The 18116-nt window shown below is 47.0% G+C and overlaps 1 protein-coding gene across 3 annotated transcripts in view; it reads left to right on the top strand.

The window, feature by feature from the left end:
- AMOT (angiomotin) overlaps window positions 1–2243 on the top strand; it is a 57697-nt gene extending 55454 nt beyond the window's left edge. For all 3 annotated transcript variants that reach the window (XM_027715986.2, XM_039388479.1, XM_027715991.2), the window contains 2 exons: window positions 695–919; window positions 1956–2243. In XM_027715986.2, coding sequence (XP_027571787.1) covers window positions 695–919; window positions 1956–2056 — 326 coding nt within the window. In that variant the 3' untranslated portion in view covers window positions 2057–2243. The remainder of the gene's footprint in view (window positions 1–694; window positions 920–1955) is intronic.
- Window positions 2244–18116: the final 15873 nt, after the last annotated feature.

Genomic DNA, 18116 nt, shown 5'->3' with positions numbered 1-18116 from the left:
TGGAATAGCTGCTTGTTTTAATCACTTTTGGGAAACAGTGACTTCTGATGTCCATACTCTCTCATTAAAATGTGTGATCTTTATTCCTAGTTTGGTACCTGACATTAGGGATGTTTGGGATACCAGTTTTCAGAGTTCTCAAGCACTTGCTTTTTGTTGGGTGTTATGGCTGGCTGGACGTGTAAAGTCTCCTTGAATAGGAGCAGAGATACTAATCAGGATTTCTGTCCCCTGGTGTTGTGCCTGCACTAACATGACTCCTATCTGGAATGGCTCAACAGCATTGTTTCGAGAAATGGAGTTGTAACAAAGCAAATCCTAGATGATTTTTTTTTTCCAGGGAGGAAGTTAGGCCCAAAGGCCCCCCTCTGAGAGTAAAAGACCCTGAAATGTGAATGAGACCCTGTTGCAGGTGATTTCAGTGTGCAGTTTTACCCTGCCAAAGATGGGCCAGTGCTTAGAGCCAGGTAACTCTTAGTGCCCACCTGCAAACAGCAACAGGAGGATACTGCTATTCCTCAGGTGCTTCAGCACCCAGTGGTGAAAGGTGCTATGGAAAGGTAAATAAATTAGTGCTGTCTCCTGAAGCATGGAGCACTTTCGAGATCCTAGAGCAAGTCCTGCCGAGGGACACAGGAACTGATGCCAGTTGTTTTTCTGTGATTGTGACATTTCCTTCCCTTTTTCCATGAAGGTGTTCTGCTGGGAACAGAATATCGCTCCGAATCCATTCCCTCCACCCCCTCTCCCGTCCTTCCTTCCACACCACTGCTGTCAGCCCACTCAAAAACAGGCAGCAGAGACTGCAGCACCCAGACAGACCGGGGAAGTGAACAGAGCAAAGCTGCACCTTCCCCTGCAGCTCCTGCCCCAGGACGACTCCCCAGCACCAGCTTGACCTACAGTGCAGAGAAAACAGGTAACAGGGCTCAGCTGCTGTCCCAGGGGGGTCCCTGCTGCCCACTCACCGTCAGTGCTGCTCTGTGGGGCAGGCCCTGATGTCCCTTTTTCAGTTCAGGCAAACCAGGGCTAGTTTTTGTGAGGGCAGGTGGGTTTTGGGGGCAAGCACGGCAGTGTTCTGAGAGGTCTCAAATGCTCTGAAGGAAAAAAAGCTTTAAGAGTGCTAGCATAAGCATGGACACATGGTTAGAGAGGTACAGTGAGATCTGAGAATTGGAACAGGGAGATGCAAATCCCAGGGCAGTCTCTGAGTCAGTGTTGACTCTGAAGTCAGGGTGAGCAGCATGTGGGGTTTAACAGCATATGAAAATGGGCTGTGGAAAGTGGCCATTGCATTGAGTGGGTTTTCAGAGGCAAGTGGACTCAGAAAAGGGGAGGAAGAAGAAGGAAAGGGAACTATCAGGATGGGACTGTCTAGTTCACTGCCCTGGTCGCAGGACCAGCCTCAGCCTTGGCACAAGCACATCCAGTTGACAGTGACTGTCACAGAAGCTGAATTTGCTTCCCACAGAGCTCCGAGCTGGCAAGAGCTGCTCATTTTCCAGCCCACTCTGCCAAATCAATGCTGATTACACAACCTTGCCTCTTCTCCTTACAGCCACATTACAATGATGTTGTTCTTTATGGAAGAGTGCATTTGGCTGGGCTGCTGTGCACCCTGCCCATGCTATGCTATTTAATGGGTATCGAGGGAGATGGGGACAGGTTTGGTGCTGAAAGTCTGTGCTGACTGGTTTAAATGCAGTCACTCCAGTTTTATGTGGATTTGTGTATCAGTGGGAGGTACCCAAAGGGAATTTGATACAATATCTTTATTTGTCTGGCTACATACGTAGAGAATGGAATTTTAAAAAATGAAATAAGTTATTAGCTGTCTTTGGCCAATGATAGAAAATGATTTTTAAAATGTTAATGTCATATTTCTAACCTCATTGAAATTACAAGTCTCTTGTTATAATTGTCTTGTCTGTCTCTTGTTTTTCCTCATCACGTAGATGGGCCACTCTTCCACTCCAGCACTCTTGAAAGAAAAGCCCCTGTTCAGACCATGGGGCAGGACCTTCCAGATGGAGAGATGGTAGAATACCTCATCTGAAAGCCTGTACCAAGATCTGAGCTGGATAACAGTAGCAAGAAATTTTAAAAGACATTTTTATTGGGAAAAATTGTAGTACCTGAGTAATAAAAGAACGGTCATCTGTTTGCTCTTGTATATTATGTCTCAAAAGTATGGACAGGTTAATTTATAATTTGTTCTAAATTATAAAAAACCCATAACACTTTTTCTTTGAAAGTTTCCCCCTTTATTTTTTAAATACCGTATCTGATAATATCTGGAGGAAAAAACCCCTAGAACTTAGGTGTGCTACGTCTGAGATTTCATTTCAGTATTTTTAAAGTCTCTTAAACAGAAGTACCTGCTCTCACAGGTGTTGGTTACATGTCCAGCTTAAATGCAGTAAGGTGAGCTTAATGGCCTTATAATGATTAGAACCAGGGACTTTGTTGTGAGCATCACTTAATGGTTTTAGAATCAGGTGTTCTGAGAAGCTTTTATAAATCTGGGCTGTGATCAAGGGAGATTTCCCTTTCACTTCCTGTTTCCTCTCAGTGTAAGAATTCAGAATAGGTATTTCATATTCACAGGCTGAAAAGATTTCCATTTTCAGTGCAGTAACTTTTTTTTTACTTCCCAAATTTCTTTTTTTATTATTTCTTTATTAAAAAAAATTACTCCCGTGATTAATGTTGCATTTCACATTTTTAGTTTCATTGCAAGATTTGCCACACTTTTATACTTAAGTACTTTTTCAGTAATTTATACAGTGGATAGTAAATAATATATTGCATTCATGTTTTACATAAATTAAAAGAGGAGAGTTTACAGACCTGGTCCTGATCTGTTAGATCAGATTTCTGTCATTGTAATTCCATTGGCTTTGGTGGAAGTACTCCAAATTTACCATAGTGCAAGTGGGAAGACCTGTTGCTTTTCGTTATTAGCAACTTAATCTACTACATCTGTGGAGATGTTTCTCTGGAGCAGATTTTTCTATTTTTCAAATGCCCCTCTACTTTGTATGTCCCTCCTGTTTGGAGAGACTGGATTCTTTGTCCTATTGCAAAGCCTCAGAGGTAGAGCTTTAAAGAGAAACTCTATGTAGAGGTTCAGATGGAAGGTTCTTTCCTTCCAAAATACTTTTTTAGTTCATCTCACTGGAGAGAGTGGCTTAAAGTCCCAGAGGCATCACAGAAGAAAGTTACACATTTAAGTCATGAGATTCACTTTCAGATTTTTGGGAACTAGCACAGCAGTGCTTTGGTTACAGATACTATAAGGAGATATTAAGACCAATAGAAGTACATGAGTATTTTTTTGTTACTGTCTTTGCATTTTATTAAAACACTTCAATATTAATTTCTATTAAAAACTATTCTTTTTGTACTTGAATGTTAAAATATTTCCTTAGCCAGTGCTCACACATGGGGAGCCTGGCTAGTTTCAGCTTTCTATGCAGCATTAGAGTAGCCAGATTTTTGTTTCTGATCATTTCATCTCAGAAATAAGGAAATCCAGCAATTAATCATCAAACAGTTAGTGAATGTCTTTGATTCTTCCTTAGTTGACATTACTGCTGTGATGTTCAATTGAAATGGCCTTATCAGATCAACAGATACCACATGAGTTCCACAGTGGAGGGCTGGGAGGGGAGAGGAGGTGCCTTCTGTCTGCTGCACGAGGGACTTGGTGGTGCCTAAAGGTCAGCTGCAAAGAAAACAATTCCCATTTCTAGCAGATTTGCTCCTTGTTAGTGTTCTTCAGGCCACATCCCCAGTCCCACAGAAGCCAGAGATGGCCAGGTGTGTAAGATAAGAGATGCACTAAGTGTGTATGGCTTTAGCAGTCACTGCTCTACCAGGCAGCACAGACCCCCTTCCAGCACCACTTCAGACATTTCAGAGCTGCCCTTCAGGGCTTTGACTGTCTGTGCCACATGGGACAACATCTCTCTGGACAGTTATGGACCTTCTTTCCCTCTGAATCAGTTCTCCTCTTTGTAGGCAAACTTTGTAGAGTTTGCCTTTTTGTAGGCAAACTGTCCACAGCCTCTTCCTTCTCATCCCTGAGAGTGTCTTACATTTATTTCTCTTGGCTTAATCCCATCCCATTGTATGAAGTTATGTCCACCCCGGATGATTTGAAGTGATTTCTCTTCCTCCTCCACAGCAGGAGATTTGCTCATTAGCTCAAGGTGTCCCATCTTTTTGCCATTGCAGCAGAAATATATTATATTTTGTGGTTTTGGCTTAGAATGAACAACAAGGGAGATAAAATGTCATTGAGTGTCTGTCTCAGAGCAGGTTTGAGTGCTTTTCTGTTCTTTTAAAGTCAGGAAAAATTATATTCCATGTTTACAAATACTTCTGAGCAGTGTGAAAGAAGTTTTACAACCGTAGGGCTCTAGATAAAAGGTTCCAACTCACTTGATTCACATTAGTTCTAAAACATCTGGGGAAATTTGGATCCTTTACAGGTAAAATCTCTTTCAGAAAACTGATTTTCCCCAGTCAATATTGTCTCTTTAGGTAAATGTAATTGGTTTATCCTCGTTGCAGCTCATTGTTTTCAGAGTGCCACTGTGATTTATTTTTACAAATAAAAAATCTGACATAATAGCTTTCTGTGAATAAAATGTAGATGATGGACAGCAACTGTCTCCTCCAAAAATGGAAGCCAGGTGGTTGCTGACAGTCCAAACCATCAGGATTGCAGGAGCCTTGGCAAGAGCCTGTGGAAGTAATATTGGAAGAAAATGGTGCAGATTTACGTTGTTTAGGTCAGGTTCTTTGCCCTATTTTGTAGTTTTAATTTCTTTCAAAAGCAAAACCCTGAAAACTTTTTGATGTGGAAGTTGGAGGTCATTTTCCTGTGCTGACAAACTAGGAGCCATCAGGAATGTATTCTGTCCCTCGAGCTTCCTCCCGTCCTGGTGTGAATGTAAAGGAGCTGCTTGCTTTGAGGAAGATGTGTACTATAGCCTTCAGCCTCTGTACAGACCTTCAGTGTGGTTTTAAACAGAAACTGCTTTAAGGAGACAAACTGCACACCTAGTTCCTTTGCCTTCTGTAGAGCTTATTTCTAGTAGAAAGTGATTTTTAACAATGATTGCAATGACCTTTGCAAACCAAAATTTTAGACTAAGAGTTTTTCTTAAACTCGGGTATTAGAAGCAGAATTGTAGCTTTTTATAAAGAAAGCCACATATTCTTCTTTGTAGAGCGAAACAAGAAAATTAAGTTTAGTTATGTTTCCTCTTTCCTTTCACTGCTTACAGAATGGCTAAACTCTCAAGTCCTTCCCTTGGGCAGTTCCTTTGGGATTTGGGAACTGCCTGAGATCCAGAGGCTTTTGTTCCCACCTGGCCCAGTGTTATAATTAACTTACACAGCTCCTGCCTGGCAGCTCCTGGCGGGGTCTAGAGCAGCAGTTTTGTGTCTGAGGACTCAAGGGGTTGTGTGAGTTGCTTCTCAGGAGTCTGCACAGGGGACTGAGCTCAGCATGTCTTATGGGGCGAAATTCTGTGCATGTGGCCTCTGCTGCTGCTGTTTGCAGCAGCTTTGCTGTAAAGAAGCTTTGCTTTGTTTTGAGACTGCCTGAGTGAGGGGACTTGCAGAGATTTAGGCCAGGCCCATTCCCATGGGCAGCTCCTGCTCCGGGAGCCCGCAGTGGTGAGCAGGATGTGTGACCCCTGCACGGTGAATCCTGACAGCTGGGCCAGGCCCAGGGCTCTTCCCACAGGGACCAGAACTCGGTGCAGTCAGGGTGGGCAAAACCCTGGGGGTGTTTGTGTCCCTCCCTAGGGCTGGCACAGGTTATCCCAGGATTCACTGCACCACTGCTGGTGGGTTTGCTCCATGCCAGGGGCGGGCGGACAGGGGGCTGTGGGGAGAGGGGGATCTCTTTTCATGTATTTGTATAGGAACTCTTTTGTAAAAGCTAGTGGTTTTATGTCTAGGAAGTAAAAAAAAAAAAAAATGTAAAATGTAATTGTACTGTATTTATGAAGAAAATACATTTCTTTTCAAAAAGATCTTATTCTAAGTTGATTCTAGAGTCTGGCTTCCACCAATATCATCTCATAGGCTTTCAGAAGCATTGAAACCCAACTGGTTTGCATTGTGCTGTCTGACTGCAGCTTTAGGGGTGTGCTAAACCATGGAGATATAAGGAAAAGATGACCAGCTGCCCTCCTGACTTGAGCAGAACCCATGTTGTCTCAAGTTCTGAAGTGTTGGAACACTTGGTTGGTTCAGCTTGGGCTGTGCTCAGGCTCAACAGTGGAGATGCTGAAATAACTGGAGAGCAGCCTGGAGCCTCTGGAGAGAGCTGGGAAAATGCTGCCCTGTTGCTTTGGCCATGGAGCAGGGCTCATCCCGAGAGGTTTTCACCCAGGATGCCAGTCTGGTCATTTTGGTCTCTTCCATTTGTAGAGGAGGAGTTTCGGGTTGCAAATGGCTTCAATCAGTTTCCCTTCCAGCAGGGTTGTGGTCTAACAGGGGACCAGTTGTCTGCTTCTCTTCAGGATCCAAAATATCAAAGTATAAATTCAATACTAAAAGTTTGCCATTTCACAACTGTCAAAAGTGTGCCAAGAGAAGGATATTTCCTATATAACTCTATATTGAAGTGAATCACGTGCATTATTTTCTTCTCTTTATTTGAACCATCGGATTTATTTTGTAATATGTGACTGAGCTGTTTTGTAATTCAGCTGTTGAAACAGCCCTAAAGTCTTTGAAGGTTTATGGCAGCTTTAACTCTAAGAAAGAAAACAAAATAGTCAGTGTAAATATGCACCAAGAGGCCTTATAAATGTCTACCTGTGTATTTTTAAAGAATTGATCCTGTGTTTTCAACTTTTTTCCACTGCTTTGCTCATTTTGCAGTAAATTTGCTTAGCGTGAAAAGCTTGTTGAATATAAACCAAAAACAATCTTCACCTTACCTACTCCTCACTGCTGCTCAGCCTCCGTCTTTAAGTTTTTGACTCCTAATTAGAGATTTTACAGGATAAAATAATTGACATTCCAGTCTTTTCCCTCAAGCATCCCGTTTTACTTTTTCCTTCTGGCCCACCCTGCAGCTGCCCACAGCTTTCACACCTTTCAATAGCCAGATTAACAGCACTTTGAGCTGCAGTGACAGTGCAGTCGCCTCTCCTTTGATGCCTGGACCCTTTTTCAGACATCTGAGGATATCAGCACTCTGGAGGGTGAGCAGCCTTCAGTCCTGAGAGTATTTTCTACATCACAACCTTTCAGCAGACCCGTGTGCTTTTTGTTCATGTATTTTTGGTGCATTTTGTTGCCTCCAATTTATCTTTCCTCTCTCATCCCGCGGGTGGAAGGAAGGAGCAGGGATTACGGGGAAGCTGCTTGGAAGTGGTCAGCCTTGATGCATTTTCACTGCTGACTTTTATCACTGAGTTTTATCTTAACACAGCTGTCACCTCCCCTGCTGTAATAAATACTGGCTTTACAAATCTGAGGCCAGTGGTCAGCTCAGCACATCCATCCCCTCTGCTCTCAGGCCTTTTGATGTTGTTTCTATAAATCTCTCTGGCATGCCAGAGTAGAAACAAGAAGACCAAAAAAAAAAAAAAACCCCAGCCAGACAAAACGCCCCAGCTACAGAAGCTGGCAAAGGGCTGGTGTGTTTGATAAAACAACCGTGGGCCACGTGCACACGGGTGTGAGGGGACAGGTTGGGCATTGCCCAAACCCCCCGGGCTGGGCCGTGCGGGGCCAAAGATCCAACCGCTGCCTCCTGGGGAGCAGCCACAGCCACGCAGGGAGCATCTGGCATTTCACATCCCCTCGCCTTTCGTGGAAGTGTGTTGACTTGTCCATAACCACCTCCCATAACCGTCTCTCCGTGCGGACACGGCGCCAGCCCCTGCTCCGCGGCTGCATCTGTTGGACACCTGCATGGTAAAGCCATCTCCTGCAGTCCTGTTACCTGCTGTTGGCATGCCAGGGGTCGGGCCTTAAAAGGGAGATAAAATTAAAAGGTTGGCTGTTTAGGTTTGCTTAGGTGAAAAAGGGCCTTCACTCCAAATCCTCACTAAGTGCCGTGTGGGTAGTGGTTGTTTCCATGACAGCCCCACAGGTGGGAGAAGGGAGTTAGAAGCTAAAACAGGGCACTGTGAGTACAGTACAGTCCCAAGGGTTGCATTATTCCATTTATTGTAAAGTGTTGCATGTTATTGCTGTTAAATACCTCTGGAGAAAAGCAAGACTCCACAATACCACAGGACCTTTCCTAGAGACAGCTCTCTGCCTCCCCTTCCTGCTCCCCAAGACAAAATTTGAGCATTTTATATATTCTGGAACATTTATCTGAATTTTGCAAGAAAGAATAATATAAAATGGCAGCAAAAGACTGGCTGGTAAAGGTGCTTTTAAAGTGCTATTTATGTTTAGTGACATGTTGGAATAAGATAATCTTCACTTTGTAATTTGGAAGTAAACTTGAGAGGAAAATTTCGCATTGATGCCTTGCCAAAAGCAGCACTAACCTTTTTAATATAAGGCTTTTACACACACACACATGCACGTAAATACATACAATTTATATAAACTGGTAATTTTGAGAACCTCATTGTGCAAGATGAAATTTTCTTTTCCTCCCTAGTCATTCTTTAAACATACGTGGGCAGTTTTGGAACTTCATTATTTCTCTACCCTTCTGTTTTCTGTTGCGGAAAATTAGAACCAAACAATTAGAAAGAACCCTCCCTGTCTGCATCATTCCAGTTCTTTATTTCAATATTTTGGTTGCCTTTCCTTTGCTGATGGGGCGAACCACAAGAGGACCGAGCCGGGATTTCCCTGCTGCCGAAGGGGCAGGTGGAGGTGGGGGTGTTGTGGGGGTTCCTGTGCTGGGCAGGACCCAGGCGTGGTGCTCCCGGAGCACACAGCCCTTTCCCCCGCTAGGTTCCAGTGTTGGCAGGGCTCACTCAGCCTGCTCTTCCCTCAGGCAGCATCGCTGCAGGCCCCAGGCACAGTCTGGGGCTGGACTACTTCCACTGGGTTCTCATTTTGAGGGGCAGAGCTCTCAGATCACGAGAGCCAGCGCCAGTTTTTTGTTAAATTACCGTTTCGGGTGGTTGGCAGGAAGGTGCCACACGCTGAGGCTTCCCCGGGGCTGAGTCACTGATGCTGCACAGCAGAAACCCCAAAGGGATCCAGCCCTTTCTCCACCTTTTTGTTTCTTTTGTTTGCAAGGATTTGAGTTTTCTGTGATTCCTCACCCCCTCCCACCCCATGAGGAGAAGCTTCTTCCCGGTTTGGGAAGAGGAACATTCCTGCCTGTTTCCTTGCTTGTTTCCTTCCTAACAAGCTCCCAGCAGCTCCAGAGTTGCGTTTCTTCTCCCTGCCCAGCTGTCCCAGCCCAGACCCCAGTGCTGGCTGCAGCAGAAGGAATCAAAACCCACCAACATTTTCCTCCTGGAGCCAACCAGCATCAAAGGGGCAGCCTCTGGGGCTGTGCCTGGCATTCAGTGTGCTCCAGGAAGGCATCCCTTCAGCCCCTCCTGCTCAGGGAAAGCCCATGGAAATATGGTAGGTCAGTTGATTCTTTTTCCAGATAAGCTTTCATCTTCTTTCAGCTCCTTCCCATCTCTTTGCCTTCCCCACACAAAGCTGGGAGAAGTCTGGACTGTTTTATCATTCTCATGAGCTTTCCTAGAGGGAAATATTTCCCTTTTCATTCAGCTCTGTGATCAAATCCTGAGCTGATGGAAAGACCAAATGCTGAGCAAGTGTGAGGGAGCTGATGTTCCAGCAGCTCTGCTGCTTTCTAACCTGCAGTGATGCATTTGAAAGGCTGCAGCAATTAAGATTGTTCAGCCTGGAGAAGAAAAGGCTCTGGGGTGACCCTTATTGTGGCCTTCCAGTACCTTAAGGGGCTCCAAGAGAGCTGGAGAGGGACTTTGGAAAAGGGTATGGAGTGATAGAACAAGGGATAATGGCTTTAAACTAAAAGAGAGTAGGTTTAGATCAGATATCAGGAAAATTCTTCCCTATGAGGGTGGGGAGGCCCTGGCACAGGTTGCCCAGAGAAGCTGTGGCTGCCCCATCCCTGCAAGTGTTCAAGGCCAGGTTGGACAGGGCTTGGAGTAACCTGGGATAGTGGAAGGTGTCCCTGCCCATGGTGGGGTGTGGAATGAGATCCCTTCTAACCCAAACCACTCTGTGATTCTATGATTCGGGGACCGCTGATGGCTTCTGGGTGTGTCCTTCTGAGGAGCTGACTGGGCAGTGAAACAAAGATTTCCCGTCAGAAGCGATCTAGAGAGTGCAGGATTATGGTTTGTCCAGACTTTGGGGTTTTAAGTGCTGAAGAGGTCCAGGAATGTTGCTTCTTAGCAGGGGGACAGCAGTTTCTGCCCTACCACATGTCCTGTCTCCGAGCCAGGCAAGCCCCACACCAGGCCAGCAGAGAGGGCATCAGAGGCTTAGAAAAAGGAAAAACAGAAGGATTGAGAATTACTTAATTAGAAACAGTTTTCTCCCTTAATGTTCTGCAATTACTTTGAGGTCGGGAGAATTATTAGTAATATTAATGGCTGAATTTCCAGACAACGAAAGTTAATAGTGCCCTAATTGGGGCGTACCGTCCAGCACTAATTGCTGAGTGCCAACAGGCAGCTCGTTAAGTCTTCCAGCCCTTCTCTCTTCACAAATCTTATTTCTTCAAAGTCCATGTCATGGATAATGTGGCTGCAGAGGGTTAAATGTTGGGATAAGTTCACCAGGTCAGCGGAGCTGAGACTTTCAAGGACTCTGCCTCCATTTCCAAGTTTCCAACAATGCCAGTCAGATTTCAGGCCACTTGTTTTCAGGTGTGTGCCCCAAGGTGGGCAAGGAAAGGTATTTTCTGCTGGAACTGGGCACAGTGCTAATGTTTTGCCCCTGAACAGGCTGGGAGGAAGCCTTTCCACTCAGGTTTGTTGCTTAATGAGGTTGGTATCACTCTATCTGCAGAGAGTGAAACAGGATCTAGGTAGTAGAGCATTGCCAAGCTCTAGCAGGGAAGGTAATAGGCACTTTTCAGTGGTAAAGAGTGAAGCATAGGGGACTGCAGAATGCTGGAGAGATCTCCCAGTCCTTCACTTGAAGAGAGAATTCCCTCTGCATTTGATAACCCAGAGCAGGAGAGAAGAGCCTCAGCTTCAACCCTGTGTGAACACACTATGATATCGCCCTCCAGAGATGCTGCAGCCCAGCCCTGCCACAGCTCGGGGGTGGAACATCTCTGAGCTGATATCAGGAAAGAAGAATAGAAGAAAACAGGTATATTTGCTTGTCCTGCTCTCTGACTCTGGCACCACGGTGAGGTCAGGTTTAAGGTGAAGGGTGAGCACTCAGCACCCAGGGTGTACAAGAGAAGCTCAGGAAGACACGACACCATTTCAGGATCCTCCAGAGCAGCTTGTCTCACTTTAGTCTCTTCAATCCCACGAGACACTCTCTTCCTCCAACAGTTTGTTTTTCAGACCTCTAAACACCTCAGGCCTTTGCACTGCACCTGCCCCCAAGCAGCCACCCCTCCTGCTCTGTCCCCAGACCCCAGCCTGGCTCCAGGGTTTATAAACCCATAGTGCCACCCTCTTGCTGACTGCAGGGAGCCAGTCAGCACTTCCTGGCATGTCTGTTCCCTTGCTGCTCTTGCAGGGTGGATCCATCCTCTCTGAGCCCCCAGCTGGCCCAGCAGCTTTTGCCCTGGGCTCTCCCAGGTTCCTGGCAGTAGCAAACAGTGTGTGCCTTTGCTTCATGGTACAAACCTGTTGATGCCAGAGTGTTTCCAGAAGTTTGAGAACACATGCAAATGTTTGCATCCTAACTACAGAAGGAAATAATAATTGCATCCTAATCCCAGAATGGTTTGGATTGGAAGGGACCTTAAAGCTCATCTTGTTCCACCCCCTGCCATGGGCCAGGACACCTTCCACTAGCCCAGGTTGCTCCAAGCCCTGTCCAACCTGCCCTTGGACACTTGCAGGGATGGGGCAGCCACAGCTTCTCTGGGCAACCTGTGCCAGGGCCTCCCCACCCTCACAAGGAAAAGTTTCTCCCTGATATGCCATCTACTGCTGCCCTCTGTCAGCTTATAGCCCTTAAAGTACTTGCATTAGTGGCAACTGCAAAAAAACACCTGTGACTGGAAAAATGAGGTTAAAGCTCAGTAAACAACCCAAGTTATAGATGCCCAGCTGGCATAGCCATGTGTTGCACATCAAACTCAGGTTTTATTTGGAGACCAAAACAGTTCCAGGTCACCTGTGCAGACACAGTGGGCAGCATCTGCTCCCCCCCCCTGCAGCTCCAAATGACGACTGCTGAGTGACACCCCATAGTTACAAACCTGAAATCCAAATTTAGCTCACCCTGCAGACTGCTACAATAATGAAACCTAAATTTCTGTTTGATTTCAGATGCCAGGTGGAGGGAGGATAAGCAGCCTCCACTGGCACACAGTGGTTTGGTGGTTTAACCCTCCAACGTTGCTGCTGAATCTTCAAAAGTGTATCCCAGGGATGGATGGAAAAACAGAGCACTTTATGGAGGGGCTGAGCAAATCAGGCTTGAACCAACCACACATCACATGTGTAGGAAAAGGCTTCAATGCCAGTGTATGTATTTATTTGTTATAATCCTAAACCAGGGGTTTGGGATGCTGGGGCCACAAGGCATTGTCAACAAAGTAAGGCTCTCTTTCTTTACTGCTTGTTGCAATAGCACCAAGTGCTGCCCATTGCCCTCTTTGGCAGCTCAGGTATGTCTCTGGGCATCACCCAGCTTTCAGGCATTGGAGCAGCAAAAAAAGCACCTATTCCAGTGTCCAGCCCTTCAGGGAGACCCAACTGAGCTGGGACAGGTCACCTGAGACCCCCGGCCCGGTGCTGCAGTGGCTGTGTCAGAGGCATTGGAGTTGCCTCCTGCACCTTTTCCACTTTCTCTTTTTAACATGAGGGAAGGGAGGAATAAAACCATATGTTTGAGGAGGTCAGAAATGGGTTCCAGGGAAGTTTTGTTCTAGGTTAGCATGAAACATTTCACTGGCATTTGGTCTCCATGTGTTTTTGGCCCTTGTTGGTCTTTGTTTTAAGCTGGCTATCACAGTTATCCCACAGCACTGAGAGTAAATTAGCCTCCAACAAAGTGTTTCATCAGCTTTCACAGCTAAATTCATCCCCCCCCCCATCTTTTTTTCCCCTCTTTAAAGAGGAGCCTTTTGGGGAGGGACTGATATATTTAGCTTTGAGGCACAGAGCTACACTGAAATCACCTTTCTTATTGGGTTTTAAGCCCAATTCCAAACTTCTCTGGAGAGCTTAAGTTCCTCTTGTAAAATTTCCTAAAATCTTGAAGGCAGGACCTCTCCAGAATCAGAGATTTTTCTGGAAATGTTCCTTGAGTGTTGGCTGGGCTCCAGTTCTGGACAGTAGGGAAAATAGTCCCTTATTGGTTCTTCTCCCAATTTTCACAGAAAAGCAAAATTTCAAATGAAATCTCCAGCCTGGTGAGAGATGATATAAAAAGTGGTTGTGCTTCCCAAACAAGGGGCTTCTGGCTCATTCAGAGCTCCATTCCTGAGGGTTGTCTGATCTCCTCTTATTTATCTCCTGCTTCACATAATTTCAGCTCCTCTGAATCTCCACCCCCAGCTTTCCTCCAGATTTTCTTGTTATCCTAAAAATCACAGAATCACAGAATTGTTAGAGTTGGAAGAGACCTCTGAAGATCATTCAGTCCAACCCTCCTACCAAGGCAGAATCACCTGGAGCTGGTGACACAGGAATGGGTCGAGGTGGGTTTTGAATATCCCCAGAGAGGGAGATTCCATAACCTCCCTGGGCAGCTGTTTCAGTGCTCTGCCACCCTCAAAGGAAAGAAGTTCTTTCTCATGTTGAGGTAGAATTTCTTGTGTTTTAGTTTATGGTCCAAACCACCAAAATTTTTAGGTTTTCAGGTGTCCATTTTGGGTTTCTTCTGCAAACCACAACTCCTTTACTGCCCTCCACTTTTTCCTGGCACCTTGGCTTTGCCCACCCTGGGACAGGTCCTCAGGTCACTCCAGACATGAACTTCATCTTAACTTGCAGCTCTTTGTTCTTCCTTGCTCCAAGGCAAAGCCCCTGCTGGAGCTGGTGTTTGGGATTTTGGAAAGCACTTGGGATATTGGAAAGTAGAATTTTTTCCAAAGAGGTTCAAGTAAAATACAAAAGTTTAGCAGCATCATCTGGGCTTGGGAGGGCATCTCAACCTTCAGCTCACTGCAGCTGCTCTGTACCTACAGCAAGGAACATAAAGGAACTGACTGCTGACTTTCCTAGACATCTGTGCTTTTAAAAAATGAGTATTTCGTGCTTCACAAAAGGGTTAATGAGAGGCATGTCTCATTTCTCACCTAAATCAGTGCCCATGAACTGAATTTGGGTGCCAGTGATGGACAGTGCTCTCTGCACAGGCAATAAACAGCTCGATAAGGAAATGCAGCCCCAGGTGTGACAAGGCAGCCGTGCTTTCAAAGGCTCATCAAGAGCCTTATTAAATTCATTGGTGCTTCTGAACACACTTGGTGTCCTGTTGGGTTACACATAGCTGCAAAATCCTGGTCTTAAGGAAGCAGGAAATGCAGCACTGCCCTGCAAGAGCAGGCAGGGGCCCTGTGGGAACACCAAGAAGCAGGGAAGCCTAAAATGTAATTAAAGGAAAAAAAATCAACCCACCCCATGCCTGTGTCTCACTGAGCACATCAAAACCTGAGAACTCACAGAGGTAAGACAGATGTCCTGCAGGAGGACAAATGCAGGTTTGCTGCCATGTCACAAAAAACACTTAACAGGCAATGCAATACTGAAATGATGTGGGCTTGGGGCTTGAACCTCTGCAAGCTGATATTTTTTGGAGCACCTCTGCACTTTGCCATCTCGCAAAGCAGAGCCCACAAACCATCCCTAGGCAGAGTTATCCAGCTACAGCAGCTGCCCACGGCTTGGGAACAAACACAAAACATCCTTGCAACAGGGCACACGGGCTGTGGCCACATCACCTGGGCTCGTACCAGCCTGTCTCTTCTCCATGCAGCCCCTTGGGCCTCATCCTCAGGAACTGTAGTGATAGGACAAGGAGCAATGGGTACAAACTGAAAGAGGAGAAATCGAGGTTAGATATTAGGAAGAAATTCTTCCCTGTGAGAGTGGTGAGGCCCTGGCACAGGTTGCCCAGAGAAGCTGTGGCTGCCTGTAAAACAAATATATGCAGGTATTTTTCCCAAAAATGCCAAGGCAGTGGAAAGGATTCAAAAAGGTTTATTCCAGAGGCAAGGACACTAAAAACTTATGAAACCTCGCAGTGCCACAAGACAGCACCGAGCACCAGGGGAAAGGCAAGTTCCTGTGCTCCTCCAGGGCTTTTTTGTCCTCTCTCTCTCTTCCCCCACCCTCTGTGGCCCGAGGAGTCGCTGTACATGTCTGCAAACATTATCTCTCCTGCATTCCAGAGAGAGAGCACAGCTCTCTCAGCAACTTTCTCTGAAATACAGAAGAGAAGAAGTTCTACCTTCCTGTTACAAATTCTTCCAAAAGTGCACCTATTCCAACACTGCCCCATCCCTGGAAGTGTCCAAGGCCAGGTTGGACGGGGCTTGGAGCAACCTGGTCTAGTGGAAGGTGTCCCTGCCCACAGCACCGGGGTGGAACGAGATGACCTTTAAGGTCCCTTCCAACCCTTAACATTGCATAATTCTGTCCTAGGGGCTGCCAAACCCTGCCACAGTCATCCTTTCTTTCCTCGTCTGACCCGGCACAACTCGACTCTGGAGCCTCCTCACCCCATCCCTCGGTGCTCGGGGAGGGTGTCCCGGGACATCACGGCCACCTCCAGCCTTGGAGGAGCCACCCGTGTCACCCGTGCCCGTCTGGCCGGGTGCTGACGGCTCGGGCTGCGTTTTTGGGGTTGAGGGCTCTGCTTCCCCCAAAGCCTCTAGATGGCAATCGCTCGCAGCGCTGCCGCTTTCCGGAGCTCGCCGGAAAAATTGAGGCTCTTGGAGCCACCCCTTTTCTTGCCAGAAACCCTAGCTATTGCATCCTGAAGAACAACGCTCAGAGCCCGAGGTTATTTTCAGCATCCTTTGTGCCTTGCTCCCTGCTGGTTCGCCGTGCAGGGGCTACGGCAGCTCCCCGGCGCTGCATCCCTTCTGATTCCCCTCTCCCCACACGGTGCTTCGGGAGCGAGGAGGACGAGCCATCAGCCCCGACATCAGCACCTGTGGCTCGCAGGGACACAACATACCTGGAGAAAAATAATCATTAAAGCACCCATTTTATTCCTAGCTGGCTGGAAAAGGCTTTCCCCGCTGTATCCGAACTTAAAAGTGTCTTTTTAAGTGCAGGGTGACTGGCTTGGCTGCCTTGCTGCCGTGGGTGCTGAGGTGGGCTGAGCCCGGGGCACCCCAGATTTGTGTGCCCTCAGCCAGGAGCCACTTGCCAGGTGCTCCCCGTGGGGCCATGAGGGACAGGGACCAGCTGGATCCTGCTGCGGATGCTGGGGCTGGAGAAGTTTTGAGCTGGGAAACTGCAAATATCGGCTGTCCCCGGCGATGGGCGCTGTAAATGGCATTTGTTGTCTTGAAAGGAGAGTGCTCCCAGCCCCGGGTGTTGCTCACAGCAGCCAGTATTACCTGGGCAGGTAATACGGAAAATATTGCTGTTCTCTCTGATAGAATGTAATCACACCTGATTTCAACTTCAGCGATGGGAGATGGGGAAAAGCAGGAGTCACCTTCCAGCTGTGTGTCTTCAGGCTCACACTTGGGCACTGCTGCTCCCTGATTCCCATCTCTGCTTTCTGCAGGTTTCTGAGCTGCTTACGGAGTGGGCAGCCAGGCAGTGGGGTTTCACAGGAAGACCCTCGATTTGCTGTATCTGCTGCATCCTGCCTCCAGCTAAGGACAAGGCTTGGCTCATCCCACAGCCCTGGCTCATGCTGCAGCCCCAGCTCATCCTGCAGCCCCAGCTCATCCTGCAGCCCTGGCTCATCCCACTGCCACCCTCCACCTTGAGCTTCCCAGGTAACAACTTTTCCACAAATGTATGTTCAGATTTCTCGAGGAAGGTGTCTGGGCTCTTTCTGACCCCAGGTGCATCCCCTCTTTTAACTCTCTGAGGACCATTTGCAGGTGAAGGTGTAGCACGTCCAGCCCTGTGTATCACCCAGCACGGCTGGGCACAATCACCAATTACCTTCCTGAAAAATGAAGGCTGCTCATTCCCCCCAGCTCAGAAACAGGATGACCTGCTGGCACGCTGAGCATCAAAGAGCTTCATAGCAGCTTTGCAGGACTGTTTTTCCCTGGTGAGACATTTGCCAAGGGCTGAAAGTTGACTCAGCACCAGGGACAAAGAGCTGCAGAAGAGAGCAAGTAGAAAATGATGAACCGTTATAGAAAATGATAAATCCCTGCAATAATAAATAATACAGTGAGAGGTAATTAATTATCTCTATTTATGCTATGCTGCGTGGTTATTAGATGTGTTTCTAACCTAGGCAGCCCGGGATTTCATTTGTGCTGTTCCATCTTCCCTCTGTTAAAACTGCAGGCCTGTGTGGGGCTCACAGCTCCTGGACCAGAAATTAGTCCTGTACTTCCCTGGCACAGACCTTCCTGTGCCTGCACTGGGTGTCCTTCGGTGCAGGCGTGGACACGTGGGTCAGGATCGGGCTGTAGGGAGAGAAACCAACCCCCAACTGAACCCTGGGAACAGCAGCACGACGTGGCTGCATCCCTTGCTGGTGCAGTGATGTCAGAGGCACCAGATGGCTCCCTTACTGCCCGATTTAACGGTGCCTAATGAGGTCACTTCCATAAAGAGGCAATTATTTCCTGGGAGCCATTTGCTAACGTAATTAAATCTCTTTCATGCCTGGTTTTAGCAACTGGCTGAGAGCAGGGCTGGTGTGAAAGGCAAAGCAAGGAGGGACCATTCCAGCAGTCACCACTGTCATGTGTTGGTCCTTCCAAACCAAGAGCTTTTCTGCTTCTCTTTCCCAGAAATGGGTCAGCTTGGCTTTGTCTGGATCTGACC

The sequence above is a fragment of the Pipra filicauda genome, unplaced genomic scaffold, assembly GCF_003945595.2.
Source record: "Pipra filicauda isolate LSUMZ 115617 unplaced genomic scaffold, ASM394559v2 scaffold655_size181804_pilon, whole genome shotgun sequence".
Classification (NCBI taxonomy): domain Eukaryota; kingdom Metazoa; phylum Chordata; class Aves; order Passeriformes; family Pipridae; genus Pipra; species Pipra filicauda.
This window is presented reverse-complemented; position numbering and strand designations above follow the sequence as displayed.